Below are 18,949 nucleotides of genomic sequence, written 5' to 3'. Positions count from 1 at the left end.
GCTTCCGTGCGCACCGCGATAGGGAGGCTTTCTCTCCCCGGGGAAAGGCTCGCTCCTCGCGGCTCCACACGGGCCCGCGCCCGAGCCTTTCGTGCGCACCGCAAGAGCCAGCCTCCCGGGGGCCGCGACGGCTCCACCCGGGCCCGTGGCTCTCCCCGGGGAGAACAAGTGTCAAACGTCATTACGAGACAAAACATGAAAATTCATTCAAGGGTGAGTCTGACAAGGCAGAGACATTAAAACGTGCTGTGTCCAGGTACAGTAAACAAACACACCCTGAAAACCTTTGTCACTGCTAAAAACACCGCCACCGAAGCAAGCTATCACTTTGCTCACTGCATTGCAAAGCAAGGAAAACCTGATGAAAAAAAGAAAAACTGATGGCGAATATATCAAAGAGGCGATCTTGTCAGGGTCAGAGGTTTTGGTTGATGGCTTGACTAACAAAGAGACACTCAAAAAAAAAGGATAAGCAGCTAAAAGCCACAAAGTACAACCCCGAAATCAGAGCTGAGCCAAGGAAAACAGGGCCAGGGATCACATTAAGGTAGGCATCTTTTATCTTTGTAATATAAAAGAATATCTAAAATGCTGCATATAATTTACTGTTTAAGTTGATAGTGAACAACTAGCTAGTGAACTGTTGCACTTATTTTCAAGTTTTGACATTTTCTACAATATGCATTTATTTTTTAGTTAATTGAAAAAGATTGGTAGTTATACGATTTCATGTTGATGTTGGTGTTGTTTTCTTTGGGGTAAAATTACAGCTCTGTTGGATATAAAAAATTGGATGTGCGTCATTAATCTCGGTGTGGCACACTGATTGACAAGAAAATTTGAAAGTGGCACTCCACACCAAAAAGGTTGCTGACCCCTGTTATAGAAGACCAGTTTAACGCTACTTGTGGGTGTTTTGCCAGATTTAAAGATAACAGATAGCCACAGTGTCCTACAACAAAGCTGCTATGCTAGGGTCATAAATGATAGCTGTTAGCCCTGAGTTGAATAGATGCTATGGCAGGGATTTTTATGAGGACTTTGTCCGTTTCAAGCTTAGAAGGCAAGGTTTAAGTTGATTCTATTTTTTCTTCTTAGAAAATTTCGTCACCTGTTTTTTAATTTACGTGTTTTTATGGTTTCAGACCTCCTCAAACAACACAATTGGGGCTCGGCTCCCAAAATTATATGAATGATGAGGACGCAACTTGACACGCTGATGTTACTTTGGCAAGTAAATATTTTTGATCAATCAAAATGTTTTATATAACCTCTCTCCTTGTAAATATCTCTGAACACATGCAGACCTACGGCTTATAGTCAGATGCGGTGTATATACCTGGATTTTTTTTAATTGGAAGTTTTGTGAAATTTGGCTTGTGTGACTTATAGTCAAGTGTGCTCTACAGTGCGGAAATTAAGGTAATTGCTGGTCTGTTTAAAATACTGTGCAAATGATGCATTTATATAATGAGATGAACACAATGCGAAAGAAGCACTGTCTAAATAGATAATTTAGAACATAATTTGCCAATTTATCAGAACAATGAGGAAACAATTCAGCACAGTTCCTACACATCATTAATTCCTTCACGATTTGCACCCACCAACAAACCAGAACACATAGTCAAAGAATACAGTTAAGTCAGAAAGCTGGCATAAAATATTTTTGAAGGAAATAGTCATCCATTTGTCTTCATTGTTCTTTACAATGCTTCCTTAAATTGCCTAAAACAACTTCAGGTTAAATTGTGAAGGTAACAGAAAAAAGTGACATTTATTTGATTAATTGTTTAATTAATCGCCCGATTAATCTATTAAAAAATAATAGTTGGTTGCAGCACTAATTTATACAATATAAAGCAGAGCTCTCCAACCCGGTCTTCAAAGACCCACTGTGGGTCGTGGTTTTTGTTACTGCCCATCCAGCACAGATAGTTGAACCAATGAGGTTTCTGCTAAAACAAGCAGCACCTGACTGCAATCATCTGATGGCACTTGTAAAACACCAGATTAGTGAAAAAGTGTTATCATTTGTCTGGTTGGAATAAGATCCTGCACCCACAGCGGGCCTTTGAGGACCGGGTCGGAGACCACTGATATAAAGTACATATATGCTGTAACTAGTTTATAGCCAGAATGCACCCATCACACAATAGAAAAAGGGAAACACAGTTATTTACAGGTACCTGGAAATATGGTACATAGCTATGGACTTGATGTGGAATTAAACCAGTTGCTCCAAAAGGCAGGTAAGTTACAGTCTGCTGGGACAGGGAGCTCCGGATGATGTAGGGATCAATGCAATAATGCTATCAGTTTGAGGAGTAGGCACATGTAGGCATGGTTACACATACACCACGTTTGTATGCTAATTAGAGATGTCACAACATTCAAAATATTACAATATCAAAATCGCAGAAGTGCCTCAACGCATCAGTTGTTGTCAAAAAAATTCATAATCTTGTCTCGACATAAAATTAGCCATTTTGCTTAAAATGTAGTTTCAGGTGGGTTAAACACGGGACACTTTCAAAAGGACTCTGTGAAAATTCCTTGAACCTGATTAGCAGCACATCACAAGACATAACCGATTATTGGCAAATTGGCTAAAATAAAAATGTTGGGATTTAGGCAAATGATTAAATCACTGGGGAAAAAATAGGCATTTCTCTTTGCCTCATGGGCCTATCTTCCCACTTATACCATCAAACTTCTTACGGTACCACGATGTTGCATTAATTCTTGTATTATGAAATCAATCTGACCAAAATGAATCATGGATTTCCTGTATATATCATCACATGTTAAGGTGTTAAAATATACACGCTTATGATTTGTCCAGACTTAAATCAACATTACTACCGACAATGATGCAACTTTACTACAAGAAGTGGGAACCTTTTGGTACCTCACGATAACGATGATCTGACGATATGGCAATACGACGATTATAGATACATTGGTCAGGAAATCATTCTAGGATATTCTACAAACCACTAATAAACAGAAAAACAAGCTTCGGCTGTGAATTGGAATGAGTTTATCACTAGTAGACGTCCAATCCATGTGAACTGCCATCCCTCCCACTTCAAACGGATTGAACGTCTATGGCTGTCAGTGGCAGCCAATGCCAGGCAATGAGGTAATTTTGGGCCACTGAAGGTCATTTACCTGTTGATTTTCAGTTGCCTCCTGTTGATTTTGGGTATTTTATGGGTCACTTCCTGTTTATTTTGAGTTACAGAACAGTAAGTAACCTGGGAATCACCCAAATGAATAGGCAGTGACTCAAACTCAACAGCAAGTGACCTGTAAATGCCCTGAAAGTCTGACCGAATGACTGAACGCTCTGGTTTCGAATGAATGAACGTTCCCAGTCTAAATGGATTGGGCGTCAAGCACCGTCAATGCAGCCTTAGAGTTAATTGAGACACTATTATGGTGGAAGATTTTGGTACCAACTTGTTGGTTCATTTTTATTTTATTTTTTTTAGACATAGACACCTTTTTAAAACGATATTTCGATTCTTGGCAGGAGCATATCAATAACTTTTTGGGATACAAAGTATCATGATATATCACCATTTCGATATATTGTTACACCCCTATTTACTACTGTACTGACAATGACGCTATCTGATGGTTGGAAAAAAAGTCATTCTTGCCAAGTGTGATAACGAGTGGTTAGTAACAATATATCCCAAACGAGCGTTAACAGGATTCCTACAGGGTTTAACAAGTAAAATTTGACACTTTTTAAGACCATTAAGAAAATAATAATGCCATTTCTGGGGCTGATAGCGTTAACTTCATGTTCCTCTATAGAATTGATCCCTGCTAAACGGTTCTGAATTTCAGTTTGAGTAACTAGGATTACATGGGTGGAAATACGTTTTTCTTTGCTGTTTGGACATGTCAGACACAATTCTATGCCATACAATGCAATTTCAAATTTATTGAACTTAAAACCTCCCAGATGCAATTCAATACCTTTTCAACACACTTGATCAAGATTGGTCAATTTTAAGACATAAGACTTTTTAAGACCCTGCAGGGACTATGCAGAGGGAAATGCGCTGAAACTATAGAAATTTGCATTTCAAAAAAACAAAACTTGTTAATGAAGGCTTACCAGAGTCATGACACCCATGCGGTCTAGTTCTCTGTGAGGGCTGTGAGGAATACGTCTTGGAGTTGAGTGACCAGAGCCTGGAGGAGAGCTGCCTATAGGAGAACTTGTACAGAGTGACGGTGGTATGGAGCTCATGGAAAGGAAGCGGCCTCCTAGGTTGTCGCCACTACCCACTCTGCACTCGATTTCCTCAGCTCGGATGGCTGTGTTTTCCTTCTCTTCTTGAATCATTCTGAAGGAACATGGTAAACAGTTTTTTGTATTACCCTAGGCAACAAAAAAATATAAGGCGGTTTTTCTCTGACTTGTTAGGTGTCGTACCTAATTTCGTTGTTGATAGCATCGAGCTGCTCCTGCAGCATTAATGCCAGAGTCTGAGCATCAGCCTGCCCACCAGGGGACAGAAGGTCAACGGAATTGAAGAGAGTCTCTCCATCGTCCTCCAGGTCCGAGGCATCCATATCACTCTCAAAAGCCTGGGCGACATTCGCAAGCACATTGGCCTGTTGCACACGCTCCCACTCCTGCTCATTCAGGGTCTGCACCTGAGTTAAATGAACATAAATAATATGAAACAAGAAGGCCAATACACATGTGACCTGAATACTTGATTCTTAGCTAATAATTTTCAGACAAGTGGACGTCACATCACTGTGTTTTGCTCATTGATGGCTACTTACATGACGCTGATATCCAAAGATCGAAGCAAATAGAAAGACAAAGATTTTAAAGAACAATTCCTACAACTGAATGAACCATACATAAGAGGGACAAGAAATGGTTGAGTAAAATGTAATGTAACCAGAAAATTATTTAAATTTACACAGGGTTTCTGCAGGGATCAGCGAATCTCATTTAACGCTTTTTCATGCCACTTTAACAGCAGATGCTTTGACACAAATTGTAACCCCCAAATTCCACATGGTTCATGTCCACTCAGTGTCGCTCCGTTATGGACCGCCTGTGTGCGGGCCGCGTTGCCCAATGGATACGTCTGGAATTCCACTCTCCAATTGATGATGTTTCAATGTGGGTATTGCAGTATGTTACTGTTGATATTGCGGGGACGTCTGAGCCAAATGAGCACAAGGCGCCTTGTGTTTTCGTCTTACAACAAGAAAACGGAAAGCTTACTTTGGATGGCTCGTCTCTAAGTGCTGCTACTCTTCCTTTTTGGGGCCGCCTTAAGACAAGAGCGCTGCCATAGTGGTCCGAGTTATTGTCCATCATAGAGGAAGCAGACACTGGATACCTAAAGTCCGGTGTGCTTCCCAGCTGTGATCTTCTAGCAAAACACACACACACAAAAACGGTGCATTATTATGATATTATTGTTTTGATGGACATTCAAAGTTAATGTATATTTACTTAGAACCTCACTGCCAAGTCACAAATGGAGGTTTAACAAAAATTAACTTACCCATGTAGTAAAGAGTTGCTCCTACTCCTGTCCTGCTCATTCTCGGCCCTCATTGTTTCAATTTGAATCAAGAGCTGTTCCTATAAGGAAATACAAGTTTTAGAGAGAACGTCACTACTACAACCAAATACATAAGCATATAATGTGACGGGAAACGCTTTTACTTTTTCATGGTGGGACTCTTCAATCAGTTTCTTGGTGTGTTCTAGTTCCCTAATGAGGGCATTCTGAAGAAGCAACAAGACCAACAGTAATAAGGGATGTGCAACTCGAGGACAGTAGTGATTAAAACTCAAGTTTATTTTCCCCAAATGTACTAAATCCTTAAAATCAATTTATTCATGAAAATGATTGTTTCAAAAGATGTATTCACTGATTCGTTTAATGCTTTGTCCATAGACTTCATTACTATTGACGTGGCACTTCGTCATTCGTTGCGTAACGCCTTACCAGAAGGGGCCGAGCTTCATTTAGTAATAGCCGAAGACAACACACACTCATGTCGGATTTAAGCTTGGATTTTGGAAGAACTATGAAAGCTGTACCGCGTACAAACAGGAAGGATTGTCTCAGGAGTGATTTGTTCGAGGATTCAAGGTAAATATATTTTTCGTACCATGCATGCGTGATTGAAGCATTGAAGATTCGCAGGATTTTTCATCTTTGTTTACACTGATAGGCAGCCAATTTTCATAACTGACTAGCCTCATAGTTTACTTTTAACCAAGAATCGAGACTGTTTTACATCCATATCTATAAAGAATTCAGGGATTTAGGCATTTTTTTCACAATTTTCGCCACAAAAGCTCTTTACGCTAGGCAGCCGCTAGCCTCATTCACTAACAGAGTAGCATTGTACTTCGACAATATACGTCAAATAAACGCTAACTGATTGGTTTCTTTGCTTTTAACAAAGAATCAAGACTTTTACATCCATATCTATAAAGAATTTGGGGATTTAAGCATTTATTCACAGGAATTCTTGCCAGAAAAGCTCTGTTTACGCCAGGCGGCCGCTAGCCTCATTCGCTAACAGTAAACAGAGTATAATGATTATAAAGGGCTATTCTATTCTATAATAAGTTGTGATTGTATATAGAATTTAATAATAATCTATTTAGATATTATTTATAATTGATTCTGCATGTTTTCCTCAAGTATTAAGTTTCTGATGTTAAATTAAGTGATTTATTAGCTGTTGAAAATAGTAAATAAGGGGGAAAAAAAGTTGCTATTTTGGTCAAAAACATGTTTAATATTGCTATTGATCTCGAAAATATAGGTGATTATCTCTGCATTTGGTGATTTTTGTGCATCTATTGTAAAATCTGAGACGTTTATAGCCGTTTTAAGTTGTTATACTTACATAAAAAAAAAGAATCAGGATTTTATAAGGGAACGACTTGCAATTTTTTGATGCCGCTCCTCATGGAGACTCATATATGGTTAAGGTAGGTGCCTCTTTTGGTTTTGAAAATATTTGAATTAAGTTTTTGAAAACAGGCCCCCTACGAATCGGCCCCGTTTCCCGTGTCATTCATTCATTCATCTTCCATGCCGCTTATGTCAATAGGTTATGAAGTCTAGATTGACCAATATGGGTTTTTCAGGAGCGACACGGATTAGTAGCAGTTAGAGGGGCCGATTACAGATTTTTGGAGCCAATATTCATTTGCAGCAAAAGTCAAAATTGGCCTTAAAAAATTATGCAAACACTTCTTTGAATGCCTAAAGGATGTTTATTGAATCACACAAACAGAAAATAATAGCTCCAGAAGTGCCTGTATTTTCTAGATTTAGACATTTCTTATAAAGTTGAATAAAAGGTTAAAAAATAGCTCTGAAGGTTTTCCACAGAAAAGAAAGCCCTAATGAACTTGTCTAAGTATCCTTGAGCAAGATACTAAACTCCATGTTGCTCCTGGTGCTGAGTCACCAGCGGGTAGGTGAGGATATAGTGTGAAGCGCTTTGGGGGCATTAAAAAGGTGGAAAGGAACAATTTAAGTGTAACTCCATTTACCATTACCATTTAACCAATCAGAGGACAGAGTGAATACTAGTGCAGGGGACAGCAAGCAGGAGATAGAGGCGCTGCTGCATCTGAGCCGAAATAACCCAGGCTGCATTTCAATCATGGTTTTATGTGACCTCGCTCACTTGCCCTTGGGGGAATGGAATCCCCTGCCGCCATCCTAAGGGCTGTTCCATTTCCCTAAACAGCGGCGTGAACTTAGTGAAATCGACCCTTTGAGGGCTTAGTGATCGAGTCAACAACGATTGTAACTTCAGAGCTCCCTATATCCCACAATGCGTTGCAGTGGTGCACGGAAAATACGTCCATGCGGTGGTGACAATGAAGCTCAAACACCGTTGGCTGCTGTATATATACCACCAAAGAAGAAAATGATTTAAAGACCAAATGTGAATTTCATAAAATGCCAAATAGGGTTACAATTAATGTATCTAAACATTGTCCAACAAATAAAGCATGAAAAAATAATTTATATGTTGTATATTTGACAAAATAATCGCGTTTCCGAAGTTCGAGCATGAAAGGGGACGAACCCGGAAGTGATACGTCACACCGAGAACAGCGATGGCAGCGCTCCATACGGCCGGCATACAAAGCCCTTCAAACAATTCAAACAGCGATATAAGCGATGGATCTCCTCACTTGCGCTCGATGTAAGTTTTTGAAGAGTTGGAGGAAGAGGAGGAGGTTGGAATTTTATGTTGGACGGTACATGTATTCGCCAGACGCTAATCAGGATGCAAACAATATGCCCAGACTACCTGACATGGAATGGAGACAAGACCCATTGAGATTACAAGATTGGTAAAATATAGGCTTTTAATATTTTTATGATTATGAGCATGTCAGTTAAATAAACCACCTCCTATTGACTGGGATAAAAGAAAAAGTTTTGACGAATCCCCGATCATGTTGTGGAATGAACAGAAGAAGCTAGTGACGTTAGCTTTTATTTACCAAACATGTTTCGGCAAACACTCCGCCTTCGGACTCTGACAAAGGCGGAAGTGTTTGCCGAAACATGTCAGGTAAATAAACCAACTACTATTGCCTGGGATAAAAGAAAACTTTTGACGAATTTATAAGTGTAGGCAAAATGAACTCAATACAACTACGATCGGGGATTGCCACGAGTTAGGTTTTGGCTAACGTCCCTAGCTTCTACTGTTCATTCAACAACACGATCGGGGTTTTGCCCCGAGTTACCTTTCGGCTAATGTCGCTACCCTCTACTGTTCATTCCACAACAGTTGGCAGCTCTGCTTTGACGAAGTCATCAGTCATCTATCCAAAAATCACACTTTTTTGCAAATCCTTGATCATAAGCAGAACGGTTGAGGAAGCAGGCAGCTTCGAAGTGTTTGCAGCAGAGAACACTACTCGATGATGGCGTGAAATTCATTCGCTTCGTGCGATCGAAATATGTCCATTTACGTGCCCTGCTATCATTTGGCCACTCATACAACTTTTCTTTAGATTGAGAACAATACATCGCCACACACCGCCGTGGCATCTTCCCGAGAAGAAATGCAACAATACTGTTTTCTATGGCGGACTTCCCTCGCAGTTCTCTGTGTGACGTAATTTCCGAAGATTTCCGAAGATTGTCGAAGAAAAGCATTTTCGTTGTCAAGGGCGTTGCTATGGGTTAAACAAAGAATCTGGAAGGGTTGCGTTAAAAAAAAATAACGAAAATATGCTTATAATTATTTAGCCATTATTATTATTCAAAAACATGGTTGGCCAACCTTACTTCACATTTGGTCTTTAAGCTGCCAGCACGCTGTTTGAATGTTATACTAAACTGCCTTTCGAATTGTAAAATTCATCATTATTGTTAAAAAATAAAAATAAAAAATTGGACTGTATGTGGCCGTTATGGGCTTATGGCAGAACATATGGAATCACAGGAGTGCCAAAATAAAAAACCCATGAATAAATATAAGAGAAGTAAATCAATAGATTAAAAGTAAAGTAACTTTTTTATTGACCGTCACTTTTGTCATTTAAAAAAAGAAAAAAAAAAAGATAATTTTGTCATTGATGTTTCTATTTCGCTTGCCTTTTCTTTTTTGTTTTATCGAAAGGAATGGTCTGTTAATCAAATGATATTTTGAGGGACTGAAACTAAACTTGAAATAGGTTAGATTTTTTTCAACCAAGAAATCTCAACAAATTATAAGGTATAGACAAATAAATAAATAATTGCCCAAATAAAATTTGAAACAAAACTAATAATTCTGATAATTCCCAGGTACCGATGAATTGCCATCAAGCGCGGAATACATCTCCGTCTTATTGGCATGAGTCGTCATATATTTTGTGTGATTTGGAATAATGGTGCCACTAGTGGGGGTGGCCAGGCCTGGCCACGGCGCTCCCCAATAAATATGTTGGCCACCCCACTCGCCAGTATAATGTCAGATTGTAGTAGCTGCGGAACTCAAACTGTTGACTGGACTATTATGGACTATGCACATTAACACAATATACAACCCCTGTAGAACAACCTCAGATAAAAAGCTTGAAAAAATAATGAATTAGTTCAAAAGTGCAACTTTTTAGCATTCAGAAACACTAAAAGAAATGATTGAAAAACATTGTGGTGGTCAGTAAATGTTACTTTTAAAGACCAAGTGGAGGGAAATATATATGGAATCACTCCATTCTGAGGGAAAAAATGGAATCATGAGAAACAAAGAAATAACAATCAAAACACATCTCTAGTATATAGTAGCACCACCTCTGGCTTTTATGACAGCTTTCAGTCTCTGAGGCATGGACTTGAGGAGTATTCTTCATCAATTTGGTGCCAACTCTCTTGGATTGCAGTTGCCAGATCATCCTTGCGGGTCGGAGCCTTGCTGTGGATCATTTTTCCCCCAATTTCCATCACATGTTTTCAATAGGACTGAGATCTGGGCTATTTGCAGGCCATGACATTGACTGGATGAGTCTTCCTCCAAGGAATGCTTTCACAGTTTTAGCTCTGTGGCATGATGCATTGTCATCTTGGAAAATCACAAACATATTTTCAATTGAAGAGATAAGAAAGCTGTCTAAAATTTCAATGTAAACTTGTGCATTTATTGAAGATTTAACCACAGCCATCTATCTCCCCAGTGCCTTTGCCTGACATGCTGCCCCATATCAAAGACTGGGGGGGAATTTTTATGTTTTCTTCAGGCAGTCATCTTTGTAAATCTCACTGGAACAGCACCAAACCAAAGTTCCAGCATCATCACCTTGTCCAATGCAGATTCTTGACAAGGTGATGATGCTGGATGATCAAGTCCATGCCTCAGAGACTGAAAGCTGTCATAAAAGCCAAGGGTGGTGCTACTAAATACTAAAGATGTGCTTTGATTGTTATTTCTTTGTTTCTCATGATTCCATTTTTTTCCCCTCAGAATAGTGATTCCATATATATTTCCCTGCACTTGCTCTATAAAAGTAACATTTACTGATCACCACAATGTTTTTTAATCATTTCTGTTAGTGTTTCTGAATGCGAAAGAGTTGGACTTTCGAACTAATTATTTTTTCAAGCTTTTTATCAGAGTTCGTTCTACATGATAAAATGTCTGAGTGAGTGCTCATCCGAGACTGGTGATTCCATACTTTTTGCTAGGGGTTGTAATAGTATACAAAATACAACATACAATATAACACAATCAATCAAAGTATATTGGTAGGCGTATCCTGAAGTCTTTTTGACTTTTTTACTGACCTGTTTATTACTATAACATAGTAAAAACCTGAAATTATGGCTTTTATTTTTGGGTGTGCCACCCCACAGTTTTAAGTGACCCAATTGGCCACCCCTATGAAGAATTTCTAGAGGCGCCACTGATTTGGAATATGTAGTATAGCGCCACCTCAACAACATGTGGTTGATCCATGATTGTCTGGCCTGTGAGTGAACGACAGCAAGCATGTTCCATTTAAGTCTTTCACTCCGACGCCGCCCACTTTCCCTCCAAGTGGTCTCCGTGTGACGTCATAGCAAGTACCTAGGGCAAGTGAGCGAGGGCAACTCCAACTGGTATTGAAACGCAACCCCAGTTCTAAATTGATTTTTTTAATACCGGACGGTCAGATTAAAAAAAAAAAAAAAAAAAAAAGCCCGACACTGATATACGTCAAACTTCCAAAAATCCCGGCCGATAATCAGTCTATTAGCGCGCCATTTTCGGCCAGCTACGTGAATCCTAACAGTTCTCTCCCAGATTAGAGGCCAATGCTAAACAACAGTTGATTGGTTGAACATGTTCCTTTAGCAGGGTTTCAACAGGTATCAGCATATCTCATTTAATGCTTTTTAATGCCAATACCCAAATGCAGATAGTTTCACACACACAAATTGTAAATTGAGTTGTCTGATAATTACTTTTTAACTGATATCCCAATATTGCCCAACTCCAAAAATCTGATATCAAACCATTACCAATATATGCGGTCGCGGACTTAACATATTATGGCTAATTGTATTGTGATACCCCACTGGATAGTGCAAACATCAGTTTTTTGGGATCAAATGCAAGTGCAAAAAGCCAATAATGCCCTGCCATATCACATATGACTTACACAGTGCTTCTGGTTGAAAATAACAACAAAGGCACGTAGGTATGTAATGAGTAATTCATTTTCAATCATTTATTGTTCATTTCATTTTTGCACCATGAATGCAAATGGTCTACTCACATAACAAATCCCAAGCATCTTAGTTATCTAATGGTCAATTAGCATAACTGTTGTGCTACTCTGTGACCAGCCCTTGTACAAATGTAGAAGACTTCAACATTCTCTTTGAAAGCAAGATGCACATAGGCCCAAAGCCGATAATGAAAAACCGATATCTTTATTATCCAACACAATTTCCAAATGCTTTTATCGCACAACTCAAATTATACTGAAAGTTTTTTTAACTTTCAAGTTCACATAATTTTTAATGCCTCAAATGTTTAAATGCTTTTCAAACCTGAATTTTGACAAATCCATTGAATGACTTATTGCTTTTTAAAGACCTGCATAAACCCAGTTTATCTTCATGTGGCTTGAAACTTTAGCTTTGTAAAAGATGCTAAAGAAAGAAAATCAACAACATCAATATTCTGAGATTCATTCTTGAAAAAAAAAAAAAAAACGTCTGATTTATGCAAAATTTAATTGAACAAATCACAATTTTATATTTAATACTTCTTATTTTTCTCTTTTCAAGTTGAGAAATGGCGTTTACCTCCAAGGAAAAGAAATGTTGTAACTTGGAATATGTTCAAATGCCGTCACCTAAGACCCAAGCGTGCCTTAAACCGGAAGTTTAGGATTTTCGAAATTAGGCTTAATCTTCGAGTTAGCAGGGGTTTAGTTAGTTGGTGGCGTTGATTTCAACAAATTCCATTTCGTTTGTAAGTTATTTGTTAGTTTCAGGGCTCCGGAGTAGCTAAGCTAGCGCAAGTCAATGGCACCATTGTAGCATGCCAATAAAAAAACGATACACATCTTCGAACAGATCCAACATAGTAAAATAAATTCAAAACACAGATCATTGTTTCAAAACACCTATGAGGCCAAAACAATGTCACGCCAAACTGCCATAATTCATTTCATTCTACAGGAGTATTTTTATAGATGTGTAATACGACACCAAAAAAGAGGAGTGCTTCCGCCACTCGTTCTCACGCTGCATTCGAGGATGGTGGGAAGTCGAACTTAGATCCCTCTCAGAGGGTACCAGATGCGACCTTAAAGCATTCCAAGCGAATGTAAACAGCAAAGATGGCTGATCGACACAAGTTTTTTATTTTAGCCTTCAAAAGACATTTTCACCTCCAGCAAACCTGACTGCTCATAAGCGATCAAATAGTGAAGGCGCACTAATGATATTTTTCCAAATCAGATGTTGAAAACGGACTTCCCACCTCCCTCGAATTCAGCATCAGTCTGCTGAGTTAACTGATGGCAGGCAACATGGCAAAATGTGCATTTAGAGGCTTTGGAAACATACAGAAGAAACAGGCAAAGGAAGGTTTCCACAAATTCCCAATGAAGAACGAGGAAAAATACAAACTGGTCACTTGCTGCTGGCTAGGACTTAAAAAATCAGTTGTGAAAAAAAAAAAACGTGATATTACTCCGCCCTGCTCCTCTTCAGAGCTTCTGGATTTCAAATGTAGCTGTTCATACTGCAATTATTGACATGCAATGGTCAGTTTTAATTATTTCATCCTGAAAACATAGCCAACACTATTGATTGCATGAGTCATCGATGATTTTCATGTGTGCATGTGTCGTTTTTTATTGGCATGCTATAATGGTGCCATTGACTTTCGCTAGTTTAGCTACTCCAGACCCCTGAAACTAAGAGATAACTTGCCAATGAAACGGAATTTGTTGAAATCAACTCCACCAACTAACTAAACCCCCGCTAACTCGAAGACTAAGTCTAATGTCAAAAATCCTGAACTTCCGCTTTAATGCAAAGTTTGGAAAAATTGACGTCACAGGAGGCGTTCATATTTAACACTTGTGAAACTGTTCACAGAATCTACAAATCTTAAACTTCCTCTTTCGAATTTAAATGAATAAAACCTTGGATGCTCAGCACCGAAAATGGTCAATTTCATTGAGCTAACTTCAGTAGTTTCCAGGATACAGTAATTGCTTTAATTTTTATTTGTATATCGAATGGCATTAGAATACAACCAAACAAGCTATCACAACACAAATAGACGACAACTACCTTGTCCTCCAGAGCAGACATCCTCTCTTTGAGGTGAAGCTGGAGTCTTTCGTTAGACTCAGACAGTAACTTGTCGACTGTCTCAGAGAGACGCTTGTTGTGCTCTTCATTCATCTTTTCTCTTTGCCTCGCCTGAAACAGAAATGAAAAGTCCAAATCAGGGCGCCAACTGATGATTATTTTTATAATCAATTCATCGGACATTAATTAAACGATTAATCGGATTAATGTCACTTTTTTTTAGATATTCTTCACAATTTAATTTGAAGTTGTTTTGGGCATGTTCTAAGTAACAGTGAAGATAAAATGGATGACTATTTCCTTCAGAAACGTTTTATTACAGCTTCCTGACTTAAGTGTAGTCTACAACTGTACTGTTTTAAATACATACAACTTTTTATTTTAAAACATAAAAGTTTTAAATAAATGTTCTGAGTATAAAATAAAAATAATTTCTCAGTGCACAAATCGGACAAAAGTCCTGTTCGTTCACATTAAAAAAAAAGTGCTACTGATTAAAAAAAAAAATTTCTTGTGGGCAAATCTCTGCTATAAATTTTGTCAGTGACTCATTTATGTTCTTTAAACAAAGTAAAACAAAAAAATTCAAATAAGGAGGAGGCAGACTAACGAATCAGTTTTCTTTATCAAACAGTTGTTCACAAATACAATCCAAATACAATCCCAAAGCACACTCTTGTACGACAATTTACAGTTTGAATGGAAATTTGTGTTCAAAGTAGACTAAGCTTTATGTGTGTGGTTTCTTTCTAAAAATAAATCAGACAACTTTACTAACTAACAATAACTCACGTGCTAATATGCTTCTCCAAAATACAATACAGACAGACACTTAAGACGATGACTAGCATAATCGTTATCTTAGCGCTCTGTGCTAAGTAGTAACGTCTAATCAACAAAGAATACAAAAAATATAATTGGCTTCATTTACCTACAACTGACAAAGGTACACTGGATCTAACAACACAAAAGACAATCTAACTCTCGACCAGTGTTGTTAATCTTACTTTTAAAAAGTAATTACAGTTACAAATTACTTCTCCCAAAAAGTAATTGAGTTAGTAACTTACCTCAATGTAAGAGTAATTAGTTACTTGACAAAGTAACTGGTGTTACTTTTCATGTTTTACACATTATTTACATGATCCATTCTATAACGTCTTTCACATCAAATATGTTTATATTAACTGATTGAATTGAACGGGGAGTTTTTTCCCCATTCCCAAAAAAAAAAAAAAAAAAAAAAAAAAAAAAAACAGGTCTCACTATGTGAAGTTCAAAGGGTTTTAGGGACAATAGGCCCTAGCCCCACTCTTTACCCTAAACTAAAAGAAATAGGGGTATTGCAGATATTGTGATAACTAGATTGTAACTTTTGCTATGTTTGGAAGTCATTTAATATTGTGAATCAACCGTTAAAATTGCTCCCGTTATTGCATTAGTTCCCTTCTGTCTCCTTTCGAAATGTGAAAGTTTTAAAACTGTTTCACAGAATAGAATAGAATAGAATAGAATAGAATAGAATAGAATAGAATAGAATAGCCCCTTATTGTCATTATACAGTTGTACAATGAAATTGTGGAGCATCTTCCTTTACAGCGCAGAACAAGTAAAGATCTCAAAAGTGACAAGCAAGATTAAAGGTATAAAACCTACAGTGAATAAATATAAAATGTGTATGAGGTAGTCCTATGTTCAGGCCGTGCAAATAATTGAAGTGAAGAAGCAGCAGTTGACAGTGAAGGCATTGAATATTGCACATGAATATTGAACGTAATTAAGTATTGCACATAGAATATGTTTGAATAGAAGTAGCAGCATTTGACAGCGAGGTATTGAATATTGCACATAGTAAGTATTGCACATAGTATATTGCATGTAAATGAATAATGGACATTGGGTGATGTGGTGTTACATATGGTTGTTCAGGGTGGGGATGGCTCTAGCTAAGAAACTGTTCCTCAGTAATCTTTTAAAGATAGATTCCAGTTAAGATTTTGCCGATTTAGGGGTATTTTATTTTAGATAAAAAGCTACTTAGGTTTGCTACAACAGAGCCTTCCTGAGAAGTCAAAGGCTTTAAAGCAGAAATGTGAAGAAATTTCATAACATGCCAAATAGGGTCACAATTAAAGGAATTAAATATTGTCCAACCACTAAAGCATGAAAAAAATAATTTATATGTTGTATATTTGACAAAATAATCGCGTTTCCGAAGTTCGAGCCTTAGAGGGGACGAACCCGGAAGTGATACGTCACACCGGGAACAGCAATTGCAGCTCCATACATACGGCCGCCATACAAAGCCCTTCAAACAATGATTCAAACAGCGATATAAGCGATAGGTCGAGCGCAAGGGAGGATATCCAAGTTTTTGAAGAGTTGGAGGAAGAAGAGGAGCTTGGAATGTTATGTTGGACCTAACATGTATTAGCCAGACGCTAATCAGGATGGAATGGATACAAGACCCATCGAGATTACAAGATTGGTAAAATATAGGCTGTTATTATTTTCATGATTTGAAGATGCAGGCATTTGCACATAATTTTATGTTTTTGTCTATCTGATGACATTGTTAAAAAAAAAATAATAATCAGACTTCATGTTCATTTTGGCAGATCCGGCAGCTCTCGTGCATATAAAATAATAATATAAAAACGCTGGAGGGAAAGAAGGAGATGAGTCGTTGATGGCTTTCTCCACTTTATTGTGGCAACAATAAGAAAACAAAATAATAGCGGACTGCCGCCACATTCGACCGCGAAGTTTTGCTTCTCGCTGATCTCCTCCTCGCCTCCTACTACTCCAGCGTCTCTTAAACGGATCGTGCATAGTGTCTTGTTATAAGCTTTTTGTTTACAAATGTATCGAACACACGACGTGCTGACAACTTTGTTTCTTTATTAACACATGAAGCTAACAGTACGAACACGCCTCGGGGCTCTCGGCAGGAAGTGGCGTCTAATGGCGTGAGGAAATGTAGTTTTTTCACACAAGCGAACAGATTACAAAGCACCACTTCAGTGTTGTCCCTAGACTACATTTCCCATGATTTACTGCGTAACCTCCGCGCTCGCTGATTCGCTGCCAGACATTAAAACCAACATGCTTGTTGTTGTCACCTGTCAGTGGCTCTCGTACACAAACACAAACTAGAAGGCTATCAAGCGATCACTGTGAAAGAAACGCCGAACCGTACAAATGAAATGCAATGCAATGCTTGAAGAATGAAGTTGGAAATACGTAATACAAATACAAATAAATGTGCACAAACTCACCGGTGGTGTGTGTCTCTTACGCCAACGTGACCATGAATTACCGCGACGCCGACCCGCTTATATACACATCCACACCCCTTTCCCGAGTGACAGTGGATTAACCCTTTTGGAAAAGATCGTAGATGACGCACAATTTAAACACGCTTAACCTAGCGAACGCAACAACAACTATGATCTGGGATTGCCACGAGTTAACTTTCGGCTAACGTCGCTAGCTTATACTGTTCATTCCACAACAGTTGGCAGCTCTGCTTTGACAAAGTCATCAGTCATCTATCCAAAAATCACATTTACTTTTTGGCAAATCCTTGATCATAAGCAGACCGGTTAAGGAAAGCAGGCATCTTCGAAGTGTTTGCAGCAGAGAACACTACTCGATGGTGGCGTGAAATTCATTCGCTTCGTGCGAACGAAAGATGTCCATTTACGTGCCCTGCTATCCTTTGGCCACTCATACAACTTTTCGTTTGAGTGAGAACAAAACATCGCCATACACCGCCGTGCCATCTTACCGAGAAGCAATGCAACAAACAATACTTTTCTATGGCGGACTTCCCACGCACTTCCCGGTGTAATTTCCGAAGATTGCCGAAGAAAAGTATTTTCGTTGTCAAGGACGTTGTTATGGGTTAAACAAAGAATCTGGAAGGGTTGCGTTAAAAAAAATAATGAAAATATGCTTATAATTGTTTAGCCATTGATATTATTCAAAAACATGGTTGGCCAACCTTAGTTCACATTTCCGCTTTAAGATGACGGCTGTATACTACCGCCGGCGAGTATCATTTCGCATGTAGTTCTTGATACATGTGCTAACGCCGCCGAGTCTGTCATTTCACATCTAGTTCAATATACGTACATGTGATATCTACCGTAGCATTATGTGGGTGTGTTTGTTGGCTGTCGGCTGCAGTCAGGTATTATTGGAGCCACCTAGCATCGTGTCTGCAATATTCAATCAAATTGCAGTAACGCACACATCAGTAACGGAAATGGAACATTAGAAAAGTAATTAATTACTCGCTACTGAAAAAAAATGACGCCGTTATATTCTAATGCCGCTAGTAACAACACTGCTCTCGACACTTAAGATCATTGATTCAGCAACCCAACCTGCGTGTAGCTGTGAACTCTCTTCTTGCTCTAATAACTGGCACGCGCGCGCAGCCTCATGTTACACTAACACACAAGGACCTAAACGGGAATGATCATAGCAACCGGCAAAAATTGATTATCAAATTCGTTGGCAACTAATTTCCAATCGATTTAATCGATTAGTTGTCGCAGCCTTAGTCCAAATGTTGATTTATTCGACTAAAG

General features: G+C 38.5%; 1 protein-coding gene across 9 annotated transcripts in view; it reads right to left on the bottom strand.

The window, feature by feature from the left end:
• Positions 1–18,949, bottom strand: part of ppfia1 (PTPRF interacting protein alpha 1) — a 129,796-nt gene that overhangs the window by 53,871 nt on the left and 56,976 nt on the right. For 8 of the 9 annotated variants that reach the window (XM_057838406.1, XM_057838388.1, XM_057838415.1 and 5 more), the window contains exons 11-16: positions 14,331–14,462; positions 5,720–5,782; positions 5,556–5,635; positions 5,270–5,420; positions 4,457–4,680; positions 4,136–4,367 (exon numbers count right to left, since the gene is read on the bottom strand). In XM_057838406.1, the coding sequence (XP_057694389.1) occupies positions 4,136–4,367; positions 4,457–4,680; positions 5,270–5,420; positions 5,556–5,635; positions 5,720–5,782; positions 14,331–14,462 (882 nt within the window). The remainder of the gene's footprint in view (positions 1–4,135; positions 4,368–4,456; positions 4,681–5,269; positions 5,421–5,555; positions 5,636–5,719; positions 5,783–14,330; positions 14,463–18,949) is intronic. The other variant, XM_057838395.1, reaches the window with a different exon arrangement.

The sequence above is a fragment of the Corythoichthys intestinalis genome, chromosome 1 (assembly GCF_030265065.1).
Source record: "Corythoichthys intestinalis isolate RoL2023-P3 chromosome 1, ASM3026506v1, whole genome shotgun sequence".
NCBI lineage: Eukaryota > Metazoa > Chordata > Actinopteri > Syngnathiformes > Syngnathidae > Corythoichthys > Corythoichthys intestinalis.
This window is presented reverse-complemented; position numbering and strand designations above follow the sequence as displayed.